This window comes from Bos taurus, chromosome 24, assembly GCF_002263795.3.
Source record: "Bos taurus isolate L1 Dominette 01449 registration number 42190680 breed Hereford chromosome 24, ARS-UCD2.0, whole genome shotgun sequence".
Classification (NCBI taxonomy): domain Eukaryota; kingdom Metazoa; phylum Chordata; class Mammalia; order Artiodactyla; family Bovidae; genus Bos; species Bos taurus.
The window spans coordinates 52,614,488-52,637,601 of record NC_037351.1 but is presented as its reverse complement, the minus strand read 5'-3'; the positions used below and the strand labels follow the sequence as shown (position 1 = coordinate 52,637,601).

General features: G+C 40.7%; 1 protein-coding gene across 2 annotated transcripts in view; it reads right to left on the bottom strand.

The window, feature by feature from the left end:
* The window catches only part of DCC (DCC netrin 1 receptor), a 1,296,534-nt gene that overhangs the window by 396,339 nt on the left and 877,081 nt on the right, over positions 1-23,114 (bottom strand). For both annotated transcript variants that reach the window (XM_059881088.1, XM_059881089.1), the window contains exon 9: positions 12,369-12,523. In XM_059881088.1, coding sequence (XP_059737071.1) covers positions 12,369-12,523 — 155 coding nt within the window. The remainder of the gene's footprint in view (positions 1-12,368; positions 12,524-23,114) is intronic.

The window sequence follows — 23,114 nt, the reverse complement described above, 5'->3', positions numbered from 1 at the left end:
CTCTGCTGGTATCCCTCCAAATTTATTCATAGGTTCCTTGTCCTCTTCAGAAAGGCTCTCCTGAAACTTCCCTTCCTAGAATCGCCTCTATCCTTTTCATTCTCTATCTTTTTAAGCTGGCTTATTCTTCTGCATACTTTATTTTTATTTGTTTACTGTCCATTTCTATGACTACAATATAAACCTCATAAACATTTGTCTGTCTTTTTCTGTTTTTTGCTGCTGAACTCCCAGTGTTGAGAAATACAGAGCAGCCCACCAGTGGCACACGATAACCATTTGTTGAAAGAAATGAATGAAAGAACGAATGAATGACATGAACAAATCTGGAGCACGAAAAATGAGCTCATGAAGACTAACAGATGGATCCATGGGGTGAATTAGCCAGAATGGGCTTTCTGCTTTTAAAATCCTAAAGTAGAAATAGAAGAAACTTACGAAACAGAAAGAGGAGGAACATTTCAAGCACACGTGAGCAGCACAGAGATAGACATGGACAAATTACAGTGTTAAGGAATATGACAACATGAGAATAATTAGAACGCAGCAATGGAGGAATGCATGATTGAAACAGCTACATTTACTGAGGGCTGGCAGAGTGCCAGAGAGCAGGCTTAAGTACTTTATACTAAATAGCTCATTTAATTCTCAGAATAATCATTTGGGCTGTACGGCTTTGTCCTATTATAGATTGTCTTTTAAGTTTTACAACACCCCTATAAGATCTATTTTATACAGGATGAAGCTGTGGTTTAGCAAACCAGTTTACCCCAGTTAGCTAGTAAGTGAAAAAGCCAGAATTCTAATTCAATCTGAATTCTGAATCCTTGTTCTTAATCACCTTTCACCCTCCTTTCATACAGAAGACCTAGAACAGGAATTACAGATTAAAATAAGGTGGTAATGAACAGTGTACTTGCATTGATCATGGGTTCAGTGCTTCACTATTTGACTTCCAGTTGATGGCTCAGTTGGTAAAGAATCTGCCTACAGTGCCAGAGACCCTGGTTTGATTCCTGGGTCAGGAAGATCCCCGGGAGAAGGGATAGGCTACCCACTCCAGTATTCTTGGGCTTCCCTTGCAGCTCAGCTGGTAAAGAATCTGCCTGCAATGCTGGATACCTGGGTTCGATCCCTGGGTTGGGAAGATTTCCTGGAGAAAGGAAAGGATACCCACTCCAGTATTCTGGCCTAGAGAATTCCATGGATAGTCCATGGGATCACAAAGAGTTGGACATGAGTGAGCGACCTTCAGTTTCTTTCATAAAAACCCTGTGATCATTTACTCTTGGCCACTGGTGGCACCAACTTTCACTTCTACCATCAAATGTGTGTTGTGCTTGTTGTTCAGTTGCTAAGCCATATCCAGCTCTTTGCGACCCCATGGACTGCAGCACACCAAGCGCCTCTGTCCTCCACTCTCTCAGAGCTTGCTCAAATTCATGTCCGTTGAGTCAGTGATGCCATTCGAGCATCTCATCCTCTGTCCCCGCCTTCTCCTCCTGCCCGCAATCTTTCCCAGCATCAGGGTCTTTTCCAATGAGTCGGCTCTTCACATCAGGTGGCCATCAGGAGCTTTAAGATCTAGTTCCCTGACCAGGGATTGAAACTGGGCCCCCGCATTGGAAGCACAGAGCCTTAGCCATTGGACCACAAAGGAATTGTGTGGCCTCACCTTAAAATCTTTCAATTTCAACACATGGTGATACCCTGGACTTGTCAAATGTCCTGTGACCAGAAACTCTGGCCCAGTTCAAATTCCGTATTGGATGTGCCATGGGGTTTCCCAAGGTGGGAAGATTGGGCTGAGATCCAAAGAGTTTTCATAGAATTGGGAACAGTTGTAGGTACATTCCTCCCTAGCACTGTTCCTATGAACTGCAAATAGTATCTTTATCAAAACAACATAACAATGTAGGAAGACTGGAGTTAGAGAATAAGAGTTAAAGTCAAATTATGACCCTTTGGTGTAGCACATAAGTTACATTACACCAGGCAGAGTATAATCAGCAGTGAAAAGAATCTGTCAAATAGTACAATGATTTTAAAAAACGGATTTCACTTATTTTGGGTATCTCATGAGGATGAGGCTTCCCTGGTGGTGAAGTGGTAAAGAACCAGTCTGTCAATTCAGGAGTGCTGGGTTCAATCCCTGGGTCAGGAACATACCCTGGAGAAGGAAATGGCAACCCACTCTAGTAGTCTTGCCTGGAGAATTCCCAAGGATGGAGGAGCCTGGTGTGCTACAGTCTGTGGAGCTGCAAAGAGGCAGACACGACTGAGCGACTAAACAACAGCAACAATCACGAGAAGTTAGTCAACTAAATTTCTTCATGTGATACTTTCTAAAGAGAACTATCATATTTCATACTAAAACACAAAATGCACATGTGTATATAAATGCATGAATTTTTATGCATTAAATTATATAATATTTATACACTAATACCTTATAATCCTTGGGGCTTCTTTGGTGGCTGAGATGGTAAAAGAATCTGCCTACAATGCAGGAGATCCAGGTTCAATCCTTGGGTCAGGAAGATCCCCTGGAGAAAGAAATGGCTGCACACTCCAGCATTCTCTTGTCCATGAGAATTCCATGGACAGAGGGGCCTGGTGGTCTACAGTCCATGGGGTCACAGAGACAGACATGACTGAGCGACTAATACTTTAATTACCTTCACTTTCACCTTATAATCCTAACTTTAGGCTAAAGAGTGGAAATAAATTTGAACCTACAGCATGATTTAGAACAACTTATCCTTCACATACACTGTCTTCAGAAATTCCATCCCTGATATCTTTGGATACTATTTTGCCCATCTTATTTTACTTTCTATTTACAGCACCTTACAAAAGTCTTGACCACCAGTAGATGCTCGATAATTGCTTATAGACCACAGAGATTAAAGCGGCTGTCAAGATGAGATAATATATAAATACGTATGAGTTAAATAAACGCTATATTCTCAGTGTGTCTTCGTGCTTCACTAGTCATGAACACCAGCTCTCCATAGCGTCTGATCTAACTGAAGGAATCCCATAAAAGAGCTCAGTTCAGCTGTTTTATCTTTGGAGTAGAGTTTTATTTGGCTGCAGCAGCATGATGGCAATTTCCCCGCTGATGCTCAAGCTCTATTTTGCTCTTATTCAGTTTTCCAAGAAACCTACCTTCATTTTTAGTAGGCTACATCACCAAATGAGGCAATTAAACCCAAAAGAAATCCACTTCTTTGGAACCTTTTTATCCCATGCTAGATATCCGTACTTTCCAGAAACATCTCACTATGATGACACTTTCATGCCTTCTGTCTTCATACTCCCTAATATCAGTGAGAAATCAGTAGCGTTTTTTTCCCTATAATTTCACACCGAGCAGATAACCTCTCTAGATGTTTCATTATACCAGTGGAAGGAGACTGAATTATGCTTTGTGCTCAAAGAGAGAATGACAGTGAGCCAGCAGAGATTTTCTTATGCTACATCACTGTTTAACCCAGGCAACAAGACATTTTTGTTCTTCATCTTTAACTGTGCACTGAAATATATATATACATATATATATATAGATAGATAGATAGTTGCTGTTTTAGTCTCTAAGTTGTGTCCAACCCTTTTGCAACCCCATGGACTGTAGCCTGCCAGGCTCCCCATCCAGGGGATTTTCTAAGCAAAAATCCTAGAGTGGGTTGCCATTTCCTTCAGCAGGGGATCTTCCCAACCCAAGGATCCAACTCACATCTCCTACATTGGCAGGCAGATTCTTTACCACTGAGCCACCAAAGGAGATACACACGTATATATTTATACTTTAAACTGAGAAAATACTGAGAGAAATTTGCATAACTAATCAGAAAATATGTTAAGATCTAGATTCTCTGGTCTTTTAAGAAGAAATATTTTATATTAACTCAGTGCATAAAGAACTTTTTCAACATTCAAAGAGGAGTAATCTATTAAATGTGCTTTTAGTGAGTTCTGCTTAAAACTGTTCGATACTAGTTCCTTGGGAATCAGGGCATTATCTGACTTGCTTTTGTATCCTCTGTACTGGGAGAGTCTCAAGCAGGGGGCCCAACAGAATTTTCTCTGATAATACCAATGCTCTCTGCTGTCCCACGCAGCAGCCAGTAGTCACATATGAACTTCTGAAATGTGACTGATGAGGCGCTGGATTTTTAGTTTTCAATTCTGTTTAAATTTTAAGTGCTATTTGACAGTTGTGGTTAGTGTGCCTGAATTTTTAATTTTATTTTACATCAATGTGTTGAACTGCAAATCGATACATGTAGCTAATGGTAACTGTACTGGACCATGGACGTCTAGGACTTAGCATAAAAGAATAATTTTGAATGACTGACTGAATGAATAAATGATGAATAAGTACAGAATGACTCACCCTTGCTTCAAACTTTTCTAACATGCGTAAACAACCCATCTTCACAAGCCTACCTCTGATTCTTCCACTAATATACATCACTGTAGAAGACATGCTGCTGCTGCTGCTGCTAAGTCGCTTCAGTTGTATCCGACTCTGTGCGACCTCATAGACGGCAGTCCACCAGGCTCTGCCGTCCCTGGGATTCTCCAAGCAAGAACCCTGGAGTGGGTTGCCATTTCCTTCTCCCATGCATGAAAGTGAAAAGTGAAGTGAAGTCGCTCAGTAGAAGACATAATAATACCTCGCTAGTTGACCACCGAACCTGAATGGGTTCCTTTTAGCTTCTGTTGCTGGGAATGCCACAGCATAAGCCTTTAGTGTCTTCCATCCTGTAATACCTGAAAACGTTTCTGCAGTGAAAGAATTTTGAAACTATACCAGCATTTGTATGTTACCTACAAAGATAGAATGCCAGTGCTTAAATTTATTTCTTTCTACTGCTAGTCTATTGCCACGTATATGACACAAAACTGGACCAGCTGATGGGTTCACAGTCAACTTTGCCTTCATCATTGTCCCGGATATCCACTCAAATCACCACACAGTGCAGTTAATAATTGGAAACCGGGTTAAGTGACTTTAAAAAAAAAAAGAAAGAGATAGACAGAACTATGATTTACTTGGTTTGCTTAATTTATAGAATCATGATGAATGACTATTACTGAAACATATTATCTTTGCCACACATTAAGTACAAATCAAATTCTACCAGCAAATGTTAACCAGCTAGCTATTCACAAAATGGCAATGCTGTGTCACATTTTATGGGATAATAGAGTGTTTTCTGCTCATAAAGCTTCAAAATTTAGTTAGGGATGCAAAGATGTCCAAGAAGCAAAATTAGACAACGAACAAGTTTGCAACAGCCTGCTAAACAGGGAGAGGATGATTGCAGGGAAAGTAATAAAATCCATAAATGGTTGATTACATAGTAATCAAGCCAAATACAAACTATCAATAAGGTATTGTATTAGCTTTATTACCTTATGATTACACTACTGAGTATCCCACTTTAGTTGCAAGTGCAAGGCAGTTGGAATTATGTTTCCATTTGATCCCATTAGGGGCAGGAAACCTCCTTCTATTGATTGTATACCAGACGCCAGGTAAGACTTGGGGGCTTCCCATAGATTATCACATTTCATCTTTACAATCTGGTAATGAAACTGAGAAGGACTCTGTGGGGCTCGTGGGCATGGAAACCTTTTGTCCCATTTCTTATAGGCAAGACTCCAGCCTCCATGGCCTTTGCTGAGTTTCAAATGGCAGATTGGAATAGCTGATAATCAAGGGAGGAACAGCCAAGAAATCAGCTGAGACAGGATTCATGGGACCACAAAAGTGCATCAAGATGAGAAGACTGACCACCTGAGACCCTGCACATGCCCTAGTGTTGTCAGCAATTCCATAACAGGAGGGAAAGGGGGAGGACACAGCTTTTGAAAGAATGACATAGCCCCAGGACACAGCATAAACCGATTCGAATCAAGTGGGACCAAGATGGCAGCCAAGACCAGATCTTGATCCTCAGGCAGCAAGTGAAGGGACACACCCAGAGGGGCCGTGACAGTTCCAAGGCACTGTCAAAAGACCACGGAGTGGGCGGTGGACCAAATCCCAGAAATTTCCACCCCTTCCGAAAAACAGTCGGAATAACCCTCCCGCTCATTAGCATATGAAATTACCCAGCCTATAAAAACTAACCAAGCCACATTTTGCGGCCACATTCGCCCTCTGCGATGGCTCACACTCCGTCTGTGGCGTGCGCTTCTCTCTGAATCTGAATAAATCCGCTTCTTATCACTCTGTCTCTCTCTGAATTTTTTCTATGATGAGACATTAAGAACCTGAGCTTTATTAGACCCTGAAACCAGGTACCATGGGTTTGGCTGGGTTCGAGTCCCAGCCACGTGGGTTCCAGTCCCAATCTGAGGGAAACGGTTGCCCCACCCTTGAACTGTTGCTGTGAAACTCCTTGTCAAGTCCTCTTGGGTTGGGACGCACAGCTTTTCAGAGAGGCAGGAGACCACTGTGTCCTTCTTTGCCTGGCAAAGCAATAAAGCTATTCGTTTCTACTTCACCAAAAACTCTTTATCTCCAAGGTTTGGTTTGGCACCCGTGTCCAAAGAGGCTGAGCTTTCAGAATAAAGAAGAGGAGTAAATAATATCTCCAACTTATGATTGAGGACAATGAGGTTTCGAGGATTAAGAAACTTGGGATGCTCCTGGTGGTCTGGGGGTTAAGATTTTACCTTCCAATGCAGGGAGTGCGGGTTTGATCTGAGGTTCAGGCTAAGATCCCACAGGCTTCATGACCAAAATATCAAAACATGAAACAGAAGCAGTGAATTGTAACAAATTCCATAAAGACTTTTAAAATGATCCACATGACAAAAAAAAAAATCTTAAGAAAGAAAGATTAAGACAATTCTCCTAAGAAATAGGCAGTAATATTTGGAGACATAATATTCAGAGACTTTTCAAGTTCCGTAACAACTATACAAGAAGAGTCTTTATAGAATAAAAATAAAGAAAGAAAGAAAAAAAAAGATGTCCAGGGATGGACAAAAAAGGCAAATATATCTATTCCTCTAGATAATATATCTTAAAGTCACTCAATTTGGTGGTTGCTTTCACTCGCCTTTTCAGTGTAAAGAATATAATGGACTAAGAATATTACTTACAACACTTAACTATAAAAGGGTTTTGTGGATAATTGGGTTGTGGTCTAGCAAATAGGCTCCCCACTCTAACTCGAGCCTCCAGACAGTATGTGGTCCATTTTAATATCCTTCAAGATTAAACTGCCTTAACGGCATCTTAAAGGACCCCAAATAATAATTCAAAAATCCTCCACATGTGGCATGAAAAGATTAGACAAGTCTTAAGCAGGCAGGGACTTAAATCCGGCTGATAATACAGTGGAGAAATTACATACTATAAAGGCAGAGGGAAGGAGCAAGGAGTTAGCCCAAGGAAGATAGAATCAGGAGACACAAACCTGCCTATAAATCAAGCCTTTGTATTCTGGGTGATTATTTCATAAACTGGATCTTGGGCTGGTGATCTCTTTAAATGATTACTGCAGTATGTATGCACTTTCAGAAACACTTGCTGGCTGATTCATATTTCAGACATATTTTCTATCAGGGTTGATTCCTTGAGAATATGGTTTTCATAATAGAGTTTATATTTTCAAATAATATGAAAAACTTGAAATTCAATTTGTATAAAAGCTATGTCATTTTAGTGTACAATTACTACATCACATTTGGAAAAACCGTGATAAAATGAGCAAGCAATTGCATACCCAGACGGGACCCATTTTCAAAAGATAAGATCATTTTGTCAGGGAGAGAAAAATGAAAACATCCCCCCTGCCTCTGCCTCTAGATTCTGAAATTCTAACCAAGTAATAAACTCAGCCTTTGAACTTTCTCTAAAAACATAGAAAGATGAGCTTATAAGAAGCTGAGAGAGAAGGAGAAAGAGGAGGAGAAAGACAGGGGAGGAAAGGGAGGGAGAGAAGAAACAGCACAGGAGAGGAGGGAAGGGGGCAACGAAGTACGGGATCTCTAAGATGCTGGATCTTACTCAGAAATCGGTGTTTCATTGAACAGGCTTGGGGAAGATGAAGTGCTCCTTACCCTAGAAATAGTTTTAAATTGCCAAAGTGGCATTTTTGTGTTAACACAGAAGATAAAATACACATGTCCTACCTATTAGTTATGATAACATTATTTATTCATCCTAATATCTGTAATAAAGGCAGCAAGTGAGCGCCACAAGACTCTTAATCTAAATGAACTGAAGGAGGTGGCTGTTTTGCACATGTAAAAAGCTATTCTAAAAGTACTGTGTATCTAGCCTGAACTACTCCTGTCTACCTAGCTGCTCAGTAAGAGATTAATTATTCAAGAAAAGTCCTCAATGAAACACAATCAGGTCACCCTCCAATAAACAATGGTCTGCGAAGGAAATAATTCTTACTCCATATAGTGTAAAAAGAGAGGTGATTTAATAAAACAATTGTTGTCATTAAAGGCCAACATGTGGTTAGCATTCTAAGGCCACTATCACTACCCTTAGTGAAGAAATTAAGACACCTTCATGTGTCAAAAACAGGATAATTTTCCACTTTCATTTTCTGGAGAAAACATAACTTGCATGCTATGATAATACCAACAAGCAACAGATTTTATTCATTCGAGTTTTTAATTTTATTTTATGCCTTAGTATCATTTATGCTTAAATTTTAAGTAAATGCTTACTGAGACCAGTGCCCAGTGTGGTTTTCTATAAAAATTCTCAGACTACTTTCTGAAGGAGGAAGAATGGATGATATATAAAGGATCAAGGTGGCTGTCTTTGTAATAAAGCACTTATTTGAGGAGGAGGACAAGATGATTTAGGCATAAAAACTGCCTAGATAGTATGTGAAAGCAAGCAGGATCCTGTGGGACTCCTGGACATGATGGACACAGAAGCCTTCCCATCCTTTCCATTCCACCCCCAACCCCGTTCCCTGTAGGGAACAGATCGCAGCCTCCATGACCTTCCTGGAGTTCCAAAAAGCAGATTCGAACAGTTGCTAATCCAGGAAGGAAAGGGATGCAAAGACAAGGAAGGAAGGGCTAAGAAACAACACTGCAGCTTTGGGGCAGGGGCCTGGGTCTGCCTCAAGGGCTACATGCAACAATGCCTCTAAGTTCTTTATGGAATTACAACCCAGCAAATGGAAGATGGCAGCATTCTTCAACTGGAGAAGACCACTCATGCATGTGTGTGTGCTAAGTCTCTTCAGTCATGTCCAGCTCTTTGCCACCCCATGGATTGTAGCCCGCCAGGCTCCTCTGTCCATGGGATTCTCCAGGCAAGAATACTGGGGTGGACTGCCATGCCCTCCTGCTGCAGGGGATCTTCCTGACTCAGAGATAGAACTGGCATCTCCTGCATTGGCAGGCGAGTTCTTTTCCAGTAGCGCCACCTGGGAAGCCCAAAGACCACTTGAGACCAGACTAAAGGAACCAGCTCATAAAGATTATATCAAGAGAAGAGATAAAAAGGAAGGCAAGCAACTATACTCTTGAACATAAAACTCCTCAGCAAACTCCCCTGGGTGGGGACACGTAGTTTTTGAGGGTAGGAGCCCACTGTGTCCCCCTTTGACTGGCAAAGCAATAAAGCTATTCTTTCCTAACTCACCCAAAACTCTTATCTCCAAGATTCAATTTGGTACCACACACAGAGGCTGAGCGTATGCCAGAGGCCATCACAGGTAAGGGGCTCATAAGCAAATCTACGATTCAGAGTTCTTACATTTCATTGAACAAATTCTTGCAAGTTTCCTTACCTATTTTATTATTGTTACATATTTAAAACATTTGCTTCCTTAAGAAGCTTCTTGGAACTTTAAGTGCTATTACTCATTACATAGCTATGCTTTCTTAATGTGTCTCAGTCACTGTGAACAGTGTTAGAAACACAGTGGATATTCATTAACTATACTTGTCAGTTGAATTATACCATTGCTTGCGCTTTATAAAAGCTAATGCCATATGTGTGTAATACAAATAATCACAGACTGATTTTTTTATTATTAATTATACCAAACACATTGTATCATGAGTACTTTATTATTTTTTTTTAATGAAATGAGGTATTACTATTAGTCAGTTTCCAAGTGGAAGACTTTCTTCTCTCTTGACTTGGAAAGGTTGGCCTTTAAAAACAAATTCTGGAAATTGATTTTCAAGCTGGATACTTAGGAAAAATGGTATTGATAGAAGATAAAGAACATTGCTCAGTCTTAGAAATGAGGCTGACTGTAGAATTTTTATCAGCAATGTAATGTAATCATAGCCAGTCAGCCCAGAAAAGTACACAAAAACAATTCCGGGGATAATAGTCGGATTAGGAAGCAAAGGATTCAGACAATCCATAGAAATTGGATCTTCTGAAAATGAACATGCTTTTAAAGTTTAAGTTCTACCATGAAAAAACTGAACAAGATCTTTTTAGAGAATTTTTATGGGTTTTTCAACTATCAGTCTGTGTACACAATATGGCATATACCATTTAAACATATATGTATATATGTATGTATATATATATATATATATATATATATAGACCTAATTTGTTTTTATTCAGTTTATTGATTAAAAATACCAAATATTTATAAAAGTCATTGATTATCAGGATGGGGAGCACATGTATACCTGTGATGGATTCATTTTGATATTTGGCAAAACTAATACAATTATGTAAAGTTTAAAAATAAAATAAAATTAATTAAAAAAAAGAAAAAAAAAGTCATTGATTATCTATATATATGTATGATCTATAAAGAGAGAGTCAATGGGAAAATTGATGTCTCAAATCATATGTGACCATTAACACTATGAAGTGGAAATCAGCATTATCTAGTGATTTAAACCCAAAGAGCAACAAAACATTCTTTAGAAGAGAAACCTGGAAGCGGGACCACCTTTGCTGGCACGTGACAAGGAAGCTGTACAAGGCCCCATGCTAAGGAGGGTCCCACGTAGAGCAAGGATTGATGAGCTGCTGTAGCTTCTGGATCCTGCAAATTATTTAGCTGGTCCTGCTTGGGTGCCTGCATTTTCTATATATGACCTGAAATCTGCACATTTCTATGGCTTTAAAGATGCTGTGTGAGGTTTTATTTCTGTGATGCACGTATCTCTCAGACTTGTACAGCTTAGTCTTCTCCTCACCCCCAACAAATCCTTTATCCCAATCTGTTCTCATCTGGTCTTTTGAAGTCTTGGCTACATGAGAAAAGGAACAGAGATTCTGCCCAGAGTAAAACATGGTGCCAGCACCCAGACTACCTCTCAGAATCTTCTTTAACTTGCTGATTTCAAATCCCTAACAAGTAACCTAATCCAAAGATTATTTTCTCTTATTTACCAATTAAAATATTTCTGATTTCTACTTCATGTTCTTCCAAAAGCATGTGAGGTGATTTTGAAGATAGATAGAGTTTTAAATAAAATGATTGGGAATACAAATAAAACAGCATCATTTGAAAAAAAAAATACAAACAGGAGTAGATGAAACTAGGTGTCTAAATGTCTAAACAACGGATGAACTTCATTATAAGCAGTCATTTAGTTCATTTAACCATTAGACTACAACTTTTTAAAACTCTTAACAAAATAAAGTTGGCAAACAACTCATTGGCAATCAATCTTTCCAAATAACATCAGAATTTTAGTAGAAAATTCAAAATGTTGTAAGAAATACAGAACTCTCTTTTAAAAGTGCAGTTTGGGGGGCTGTTTGTTCCTTGATAAAAGGAGAAATCACTAAATTATAATTTGGTCAGAGAACATTTAGCAGCATTATTTTGTTTGTGGAGCTTAATATAGTCATTTACATGACAGGATAGTGAGATTGCCCAGTAGAAATTATCGATTTACATTTCTTGAATCTGGGTTTGCTTTTGGAAGCTTCTGTACGGCATTCAGTATATGAGCAAGTTACTGAATAAGCCCCTGTACTGAGAAGTCCTACACCATTGGTTTTTCTCTGATGTAATACTTTTCATACACAAACTCGGAAAAATCTGAAAAAAAAAAAAATCAGTGCAGGAGGCTGAACCCCAATGCTGATGATGAAGTTCTGGCAGCTAGAGTCACTCACTCACTCGGGAGTGGATATGTAGACCGGATGGATGGATCAGGCCTTCCTAGTTGTTAATTTGTTGCTCTGCAGACCCACCAAAGTCAGGAGACCATTTTGTTAAAAAGTTATCTTATCTTTAAAAACCTTCAGGGTAAATGTGTTGCTCCAGAAATCTTCTATTTTGTCACCTCAATAAACTACTACGAAGGGATTCAAAGATATCACCTACGAAAACGAGCACTTCCTAATTTGGCCCTTCCCGTCGCATACTCACACTCAGGCTGAGTGGCCACCTTGATGGGCTGAGAGCTCTCCCCAGGCCCCCACTGGTTGTAGGCTGCAACCCGGAAGGTGTACATGGCTTCTGGCTTCAGGTTCCCCACGGTGAACTGGAGGGACCCGGGCTGCGACGTGTTCACTGCTCGTTCCCTGGGAAACGAAAGTCACAGGAAAAGATGATTCCCACGTGAACACTTTCAGGCACAACCTTTACTTAACAAGCGAGAGCAGTAAGGTGGACCCAAAGGTTCCTTTCCTGTCGACGCTGCATGTAAGGCAAGGTCTCAGAGGCTCACTCTGGGAGGCAAACGGACTGGAAGGGCCTACAAATAAATGTTGCAGGGTTTCTGGGGAGTTCAAGTTTATGCCGTTCCCATGAACCTTGTGTACTAAAGTCTTTCCCCTTGACACTTTACCATTTAGCGTCAAAACTCATAACAAAGAGCTAGTAAAATAAGAATGAACATCTGGAGTGCAGGCAGGGAGATGCATTTTGCAAACACTGAGCTAATGACAGAAATTAGAGTTTCGATTATTCCACAAGTCAGTCTTTGTCAGTACTGCCAACCAATGCATTATTTTCTTCCATTATAGGAAAGGGAAAGGCAGATGCTAAATGCCGATGTGTATAGAGATTGAAGTCCTGTGGTTACGTTAAGTGAAGTTAGCAAAAGGAAGTAGACTCCCTCCTGTGTGGGGAGGAAGTACAATACACATCTTCCTGCCTTTTCTTCAAGCCACTACTACAGGATTCCCATTCATTTTCCAATTAAAACCTTCTTTAGTGTGTGTGCAAATGCTAAGTCGCTTCTGTTGTGTCTGACCCTTTGTGACTCTATGGACTGTAGCATGCCAGGCTTCTCGGTCCATGGGATTTTACAGGCAAGAAAACTGGAGTGGTTTGCCATGGTCTCCTCCAGGGGATCTTCCTTAGTGGTTCCAAACAAATGAATTAATAGGCTGATCATGGTGGGATTTATAGTACATATTAAGAGAAGACAAATCCTATGGATATAGATCCTAACACATTAGAAACAAGAACCTCTCAAGTACGCTTTAAGGACACACATGGTTTTAGATATTTATATCCTCACAAGTCTCGTGTAATTGAATGTGAAGAAAGAGTTCCTTCTAAGCCACTCAACTGTTTCTTAAGGTTTCTATTTCTAGATGCTACCTCTTGCATCTCAGTGGAATTATATGTTCATTTCAATTTTACAAGTTTTATTTTGTTTCAGGGAAATATTTCAAATGAAATCTGTTTTTCTGACAGGGCAAATTAAGTTTCCAAAGAGAAAAGTGAAAGCAAAGTTCTAAGGGGATGAATGGTGATTCTTGGGTATATATACACTCTTACTTTCACTGATATGACTGAGACTGGCTGGCTCCTCCTCAAACTCATTTCTCCTTCTCCATGCACTGGATCCTATGTCCTGGCCCCCGTGAAGCCTAGATGAACCCATGGCACTGGGTTTAACCAATGAGTGTGAGTGCACATGTCCGTGCTGATTCCAGGCCTGGGGAGAGGAGCCACATAGCAGCAGGCAGACTTTGGAACCATACGCTGATGACGTGTGTGCTCAGTCGTTCAGTCATGTCCGACTCTTTGTGACCCCATGGACTGTAGCCTGCCAGGCTCCTCTTCATGGTATTTCCCAGAAAAGAATATGGGAGTGGGTTGTCATTTCCTACTGCAGGGTATAGTCTCAACCCAGTGATCAAACCTGCATCTTTTGCATCTTCCTGCATTGGAAGGCAGATTCTTTACCATTGAGCCACTTGGGAAGCCCCACATCATGATGGAGGAGTCTAAATTCTGCAAGAATTCTGGAATGGACCTGTGAGAAGAACTGCCTGTCAATTAGGAACATTGTTTTTCTACTTTATAGAGTCAGAGAAACTCGAGCCATTATAAGCTTGAGGGTTTAGTTGTTATAGCAGTTAGCATGAGTTTATCTGGCACTGCTTGTAATTAAAATATGAAGCCTAGGTGTTAACCTAGGCAAGGAGGAGGGAGGGATGTGGTGTTAGTATTTAATGAGTACAGAGCTTCAGTTGGGAATTCTGGGGAGGGGAGAGTTGCTCCACAGGTAAATGCATTTAATGCCATAGAACTCTGCACTTAAAAATGATTAGAATTTTAAGTGCTATGTTATGTATATTTTATCACAATAAACAAATGAAACCCAAGCATCCCATATGAATCTGGATATAGCCCAGGTTTAGGCATTCCTGTCGGAGAAGGCAATGGCACCCCACTCCAGCACTCTTGCCTGGAAAATCCCATGGACGGAGGAGCCTGGTGGGCTGCAGTCCATGGGGTCGCTAAGAGTCGGACACGACTGAGCGACTTCCCTTTCACTTTTCACTTTCCTGCATTGGAGAAGGAAATGGCAACCCATTCCCTTGCCTGGAGAATCCCAGGGACGGTGGAGCCTGGTGGGCTGCCGTCTATGGGGTCGCACAGAGTCGGACACGGCTGAAGCAACTTAGCAGCAGCAGCAGGCATTCCTGTATGAGTACTGTGTTAAGTTGCCACAAGGCTGAATTATGACAGAGTTGGGGAAGGGTTTGGTGGGATTCAATAGTGACCTATAGTAAGACTAAGAAACATCAGATAATATCCCCATGTACCACACATCACACTCATTGACTCTACCAAACTAAAATTATTTAAGCCAATATATTACTTTTTAAAAGAAAATCCTCATAAACAGATTGCACGCCTTATGAATGTATAGACTCCTGCATCTTATTTTCTTTCAGTAGAGGAGCTGCTATATGTATTTCTTCTCTTTTTATATAAATATGATGGTTTTATTAGCATTATTTTACAAATGCAAAAGTAAAATTTAGAGAAACATTTTTTTTTTTTTTTGCAAAGGACTCATAGTCAGCAAATCCCAGTTAAGAGTGAGATCTGGGGCTTCATTCTGGATTCATTCCAGAATCAGTATCATTCAACAATAGGGGAAAACAAGGGGCCTATTTGGATCATGGGCACTTTGGGTAGAAGACATGGAATTCTACAAGGAAGAAGGGACACTGGGTGTTCAGAAACCACTGTGAGGATGAGGGTGACTATCACCTGTTGTGAGTCGTTTCATGATATATTTTCTAGACCTTTGAGCAATATCAATTCAGTTCAGTTCAGTCGCTCAGTCGTGTCTGACTCTTTGCGACCCCATGAATTGCAGCACGCCAGGCCTCCCTGTCCATCACCAACTCCTGGAGTTCACCCAAACTCATGTAGGTCCAATTTGCATGCCAAACTCCTCGGGTATCTATAAGGAAGGACAGCTTTCATGATTGACTTTATTTAGGTAATTACTAAATAATTTTTGTGAAATAGCTGTGTTCTAGGATGTGCTGACATAACCCATTGAAAAGGCATTCTTCAAAGGAAAAAAGACAAGAACATCTGGGTGTGTCCAGGTAAGAATATCAAAGATCATATGATAGAAACGTCACTCACATAAAAAGGGGATGATGGATTTCATCACAAGGAAGGGAGTTTTAGGTTCCTATAATCTCCAGCAGCTTTCTTTTCTTTTCTTTTTTTTTACTGTTTTTTTTTTTTTAATTTTTAATTTTTTAACTTTACAATATTGTATTGGTTTTGCCATACATCAACATGAATCCACCACAGGTATACACATGTTCCCCATCCTGAACCCTCCTCCCTCCTCCCTCCTCCCTCCCCGTACCATCCCTCTGGGTCGTCCCAGTGCACCAGCCCCAAGCATCCAGTATTGTGCATAGAACCTGGACTGGCGACTCATTTCATATATGATATTATACATGTTTCAATGCCATTCTCCCAAAGCATCCCACCCTCTCCCTCTCCCACAGAGTCCAAAAGACTGTTCTATACATCAGTGTCTCTTTTGCTGTCTCATATACAGGGTTATTGTTACCATCTTTCTAAATTCCATATATATGTGTTAGTATACTGTATTGGTGTTTTTCTTTCTGGCTTACTTCACTCTGTATAATAGGCTCCAGTTTCATCCACCTCATTAGAACATTATTCATCACAGCACTGTTTATAATAGCCAGGACATGGGATCCAGCAGCTTTCAGAAATATCCCAAATTATGATATTAAGAGTTATGAAGAAATTATGTTCACTGATATAGAAAATTGATATTTCTTCAATGTTATACACAATGTGAACAAAGTATCTTCACCACTAGTTTCTTCAACGTGGGCTCTTAATGGCTTTAAATACAGATTTAATCTAAGCATTTCCATGTTATGTGCCAATTTTCAGGAATCTACTTATCCCATCAGAGTGAGGTAACATCAAACTCCTAGGTAGATTAGGTAAAAGACTCAGGATTTTTAAGGCTTCCCAGATGGTATAGTCATAAAGAATCTTCCTGCCAATGCAGGAAATGTGGGTTTGATCCCTGGGTTGGGAAGATTCCCTGGAGCAGAAAATGGCAACCCACTCCAGGGTTCTTGCCTGGAAAACCCCATGGACAAGAGCCCGATGGGCTACAATCCATGGGGTCGCAAAGAGGGAGACATGACTGAGTGTGCATGCACACACATAGCATTTTAAAGCCAAGGGCTGTTTTCCCAGCTTTCTCTTTAATTTATCTGAACCTCAGAGTCCTCAAGTGCTAACTGGTGCTATAAAAACATTTACCTCATAGAGTTTCTAGAGATTTCAATGAAATGCTGTATGTAAACCATATAAAGCAGTAGGCATGAGACCTGGTATTCACGGAGTCTTCCATACATGGCACTTACTACTGCTGCTATTTCTATTATTATTAAAAAAAAAAAAAAAAAAAAGACAACCTCATAGGAAGGAAGTGTTCTTGAGTTCAAGAGGACTTTCCACAATCTGAAGAGAGAAAGTAATAAGAGGTACAATCACAAAGAAAAACAAATAAATATTGACATTTTCTGTCAGGTTAATTTTGTTTACAGAGATAAGTCAAATCAAAAAAAGTTGCCCCACAGATGTCGAGAATAGACCTGTGCTTGAGAGGAGGAGGGGGAGTGGGGGAGGAATGGATTGGGAGCTTGGGGTCAGCAGATGCCAACTGTTACACAGAGAATGGATAAACAGCAAGGTCCTACTGTAGAGCAGAGGGAGCGACATTCAATATTGTGATAAACCATACTGGAAAAGAAAAGAAAAGAGAACATGTATATGCATACACACATACACACATATATGAATACATGCATATGAATATATGCATGTATTCATATATAGGTACATATATATGAATCACTTTGCTGTACAACCAAAATGAACTCAACGATGTCAATCAGCTGTACTTCAATGTTTTAAAGTCGTCAGAACTAGAGGCATCAGACAAGTTTCGATAATGAAAACGGCAATATTCTTTGAAAGGGAAAAGGCTTTGCCAGCAGCAGTGGAGAAGGAATGGTGTTCCCCGAGTTTCCCAGCATAGTCCCCCAGCCCTGTGGTATCTGGGCTTTGGTGCTATGTTGCTTTGATGCTTCCTAGGGTCCTACGGGGTGACGTCAAATGTGACACCATTGAATTCCAAGAAAACAACATTTACGGCCATGTCACCCTCCACAGATGTGTTCAGTTACAAAGACTGGCAGGTGGCTTTTGATGACCCCATTTGTTCTTTAACAGCTGAAAGCAAACGTTTGTGAGTCATCTCCCAACAAGGAAATAAAATCTAAATTTGGAAGGACAGCTTGTGACTTGTTTCTCTGGTTGCATGCTGCTGGCGATGGCAGGCACCTAAAGTAAACTCTCCATACCTCTGCCTTTAGGCAGTTAGCAATTAGGACTTCATTTTGCTCATTCTAGCCCATGTTCCTCTGTAAATGGGCAGATAAATGCACTAGGTTCTGAAGAACAGAGAGGTTAGGAGTTTGTCCAGTTACGTGTCCAGGGGGTACTGCCTGTCACCGCACCAACCACTCCTGGGAAAGCGGCAGGGGACCCTGGCTGCATTTCCAAGAAGTTTTCGCTGAAGACTCTGAAGACATAATTACCCATCAAACCCATAGAACTCAGAGTCATGGTCTGTGGTGGCAGATGAACTGTCCAGAACATCATTATTCCACTTATTTTCCACTTGCCTCTGAGTCAGTGTGGGCAAGTGAAGATTAAGTTGACTGAAGCAGAGAGCCCAGAATCCACTCATGGCCTATTCCTTCACTGACCATCCACAGAGTATAAATTATATAGTCTGTCTTCTTCTGCTGGCTGGAAAAGGTGTAGGCAACTTGCCTTCTCTGACCTTCACGTGGAGACTAACAGGAGTTTGTTAATAAGAAGCACCTCTTTCTTGTAAATTCTGGTTCTCTGGGCTTTGGTTTACCTGGTTAAGGTTTCTTGGAAAATAACTACTGTGTTCTAAAAGCATATACTCTGACCCAGTAACAATAATTCTGCTGCTTTGTTGAGATCAGGCTTTTCATCTAAAACCTCCTTATGAGATAGGCTGGGGCCTGGGACCCTTTGCTGCAATGCAGCTGTGCTTGCACCTGGATAACCCTGTCTTGGAGCAACAAAATACGAAGAAACTGTATGGGACTAGAAATAACTGCGTGCATGGGCACTTAGGGCAAATTCTGGATGAAAGACACAAAAAGACCAAAAAAGATACAAAGAGACCAAGTGCCACTTCTGAGGAGCCTGGAGCAAAACCAGGGTACTGGGCATGCCCCCTGCACACAAGGCCACCTAAAAAGGGATGGGCAAACCACGCAACCCACTCCTCTGGCCTGATCCCCAGACACACCCCTATCCTCACCCCTTACAAGGAACAAGTTTCCGCTCCCCTCGGGGAGTTAGCAAGCAAGGGAACCTGTGGTTGGGTTTTGTCTCCCTGCTGCTGCAGCAGGGTCCCCAGTAAAGCCTTGCCTAAATTTCTTGTCTGGACTCTGATCAATTTCTATTGATTAAGAAGGCCAAGAACCCTTGTTGGTAACACTTAAATGCTGATACGTATTAATTCAGGGAGTCACACATGGTGGCATGGAATGCACCCTTGAGCAGTATGCATTGAGCCCTAACTCTGGTTAGATTATATTGTCCTGTGCCTGGAACTGGCTCCTGATTTGGTTCCTACTTACTATGCATTGCATTAAAATAGCTTTCCTAGTTCTTCGTCGTTGGTCTTCCCAGTTCTGTCTTCTGTTGATAGAAACACTCTTCTCACATACATAGTCTGTCAACTCCATGCCCAAAACATCATGCTGGCTGCCATTCTATGGTTAATACAATATCCAAGTCTTGGGACAGGATTCAAAGACCTTTAAGACATGGCCCAATCCTTAACACAATCATCTGTAAATGGGTCACTCAGCCCCACAACAACCTGTCCATCCCTACATTTGTCATTCCGACTTTCATTAATTCTTTTAATTTTGATTATCTTGGAGTTACCTTCTCCTGACTCAGTCCCTTCTTGGTTTGGCAGAAGCTCATTCATTCTTCAACTCTAACTCAAATAAATTCTCCTGGCTAGAGCTTTCCTACCATTACATCCTCTGATTCAAGCAGCATAAAATACCATCTCCTTCGTGCCTCTGTTGCTTTTGGTTTACATGTCCACTGCAGCCTGCCTCACATTGTATTGACAGATATGTTAGTCTCTCTGAATTAACTGTGAGTTATTTCAGAAGAGAAGTCATATTCCATTCATATCCTATTGACACTCAGCCTGCATATACTCACTACAGATAAAGAATGCCTATGCTACACAGGAGCCACCTAGATGTCCACTGACAGATGAATGGATAAAGGAATTGTGGTACATATATGCAATGGACTATTACTCGGTCATAAAAAGAAACAGATTTGAGTCAGTTCTAGTGAGGTGGATGAACCTAGAGCCTGTTACACAGAGTGAAGTAAGTCAGAAAGAGAAAAAAATATCATCTATTAACACATGTATATGGAATCTGCAAAAATAGTATTGATGAACATTTGCAGAGCAGGAATAGAGACACAGACACAGAGAACAGGCTTGTGGAAACAGCGGGAAAGGAGAGGGTGGGAATTGAGAGAGTAGCCTTGAAAGACACATATTACCATATGCAAAACAGACAGCTAGTAGGAAACTGCTGTATAACACAGGGAGCTCAACCTGGAGCTCTGTGACAGCCTAGAGGGATGGGAGCCCAAGAGGGAGGGGGCATATGTACACCTCTGGCTGCTTCACGCTGTTGTGGGGCAGAAATTAACACAACACTGCAAAGCAATTACCCTCTAACTAAAAATTAAAAATAATTATAATAATGCCTATGCTGCTGGTGCTCATTTTTAAATGAAAGCATAAATAAAAATAAAAACGTTAATAGAATAATTATATAACATCTTCACAGAGTGTGATCTCTGAAATGTTTCCTTCCAACTTCGGGTGGCTTTCAGATGCCACCTCACTTTCCTAGGTTTCTTTCTCATGATTTGAAAAGAGTGAGATCTCCTCAAAGAAGGTTTTTTTAAAAATCTATCATCCTTTATTGGGAATAGAAAATTACCTCTGTGTGTGTGTTTATTAGCTGAATTCAGCACTGCTGTATTTACGTTTCAGAAGTAATTTAAAGATTAAGGTGGTATCATTTCTTAGAGGATCATTTGAATCAGTCTGCAGTGTACATCTTAAGTAAACATATATCCTCTTGCTTAAGTATAGCAGGGTGTTAACATGCAGTCACAGCTGTGAGCTGAGCAACAGATCCTGTCCTGATGTATCAAATGCCTAATTAATTGCTTTAAAAAGGAAGAGTTCTATTAATACTCCTTCTTCAGGAAGGACCTATGGTACTTTTAATGGAGAGATTTTTAACATCTTTTGATCCATTCTACTTTAATTTTTATTTCTTTAATAAAAGCAGCAAGGGTGCAAAGACGGGAAGATTTTAATTGGAAACAAGCTATTTACTGAAATAGGGCTCAAAGTGACAGCAGCAACCACCACCCAAGGGCCACCCTTTCTCACCCCAGAAACAGAGACTCTGGAATCAGTGTTCTCTTGAAGGGAAAGTAGGCTCAGAGGTGACCCACCCCTAGACAAAGCATAATGGGGGAATGGAAGTCATCTTCTTGGTCAGAGGTATTTTCACTAAATTTTGGTTAAAATTTCTGTTTTTACTTGAATTGTTTAAACACACACACACACACATTCTAAGGAACAGGCTTAATTTTGTCTTAACATAATTTGTTTTAGCATCTAGCACACATCCAAAACACTAGTTATATAACCAATAATGACTGCAACAACAAATACAGTTGTTTTTTCATGGAAAAGGAGAAGTTTTGGATTCAAATGATTTATTCGGTTTACTAGTTCCAGCCAATACCCTCAGAATAAATATAACTCACCTCTGGGTCCTGTCCTCATCCTGTGATTTGGGGTCGGCCGGTCTTACCCTTCTCTAGCTGCTACTGTCATCTCCATGCTGACAAATTCCTGATAGATATCTCCAACCCAAACCTCTCTTCTGAGCTCCAGCTTTCTATTTTCAAGGAGGATCCTGCTTGACATTCCAACTTGAATATTGAAAAGTATATCAAACATAGCATGTCTGAGTGTGACTTTCTGATCTTCATTCTCAAACTTGGATTGTTTCACCATCCTAATTTCAGCAACTTGTCTCGCCATAAGCTGAATCCTAGGAATAACCCTTGAAAACTCCCTCTGTCTCACAATTATTGTCCAATCTTCCATCCTGTCCTGTCCATTCTGCTTCCTGACTACTTCTAGAATCTTTCCCCACTGCTCCATCTTCACGGATACACCTTAGTCCTGCCTACCTACTAAACATGACTAAACTGTTTCTAAGAGGTTATACCCTCCTCTGTTACTTCCAATACAGTTCTGGACACATGGTCAACTCACAGGTGAATAATGGGTCCTTCATTTAAACTGGAAATCTGTCAATGACATGTTTTATATTTCAATATGCATCAAGACCACAGGAAAAATTATATCACTCTTCTCTCATTTAGTGATCTAGAACACTTTAGGATGGACAGGATTTTACACTTTGCAGAGAAGCAGAGTGACAGGAGGCCTGACTCAGCTTGAAGGTGGAGCTTTGGATTCTGAGTCTTTGTGTCACATGCTGTCTTTGCATCACAACACACTCCCTTCATAACAAGCTTCATCAGCTGCATGATCCTCAACTCTGAGGGGCAAGGAAAGAATATGTAAACATTGTGTTGAAAACATAATGCACGATGCATTCTAAAATGAATTCTCCACGCCAGTCATGAACAGCTGGTCTCTAATTCCAAGCAGTGAGCAGAGGTTTCCTGAAGTGGCATAAAGCCATGGAAAGCAAACAGCTGCAAGTTGGAAGCCCCTGTCCAGTGTCTGTTCTACCACAAAACAGTCGTGTGACCTTGAGCAAGTCAGGGGCTGTCTCGGAACCTCTTCGGCTTCATTTGCAAAGGAAGATACCAGCCCCTTATCTGCCAAACTCACAGGGTTTCTGTGAGGATTAAACTGAATGATGCTTATGAAAGTGTTTTATTTCCCCCATCTGAACTCCCACAGTCTTTTTAGGAAGTATCTTTTACTCTGTGTGATATAGTAAAGAGATCACTGGACTAGAAACTTGCATTAAAATCCTTGCTTATAATATTTCCTAATTGTATAGCTTCTTAGGTGATGCTTTGTCAGGTCAATTCAGTCATTCAGTCATGTCCAATTCTTTGCAACCCCATGGACTGCAGCACGCCAGGTTTTCCTGTCCATCACCAACTCCCGGAGCTTGGTGATGG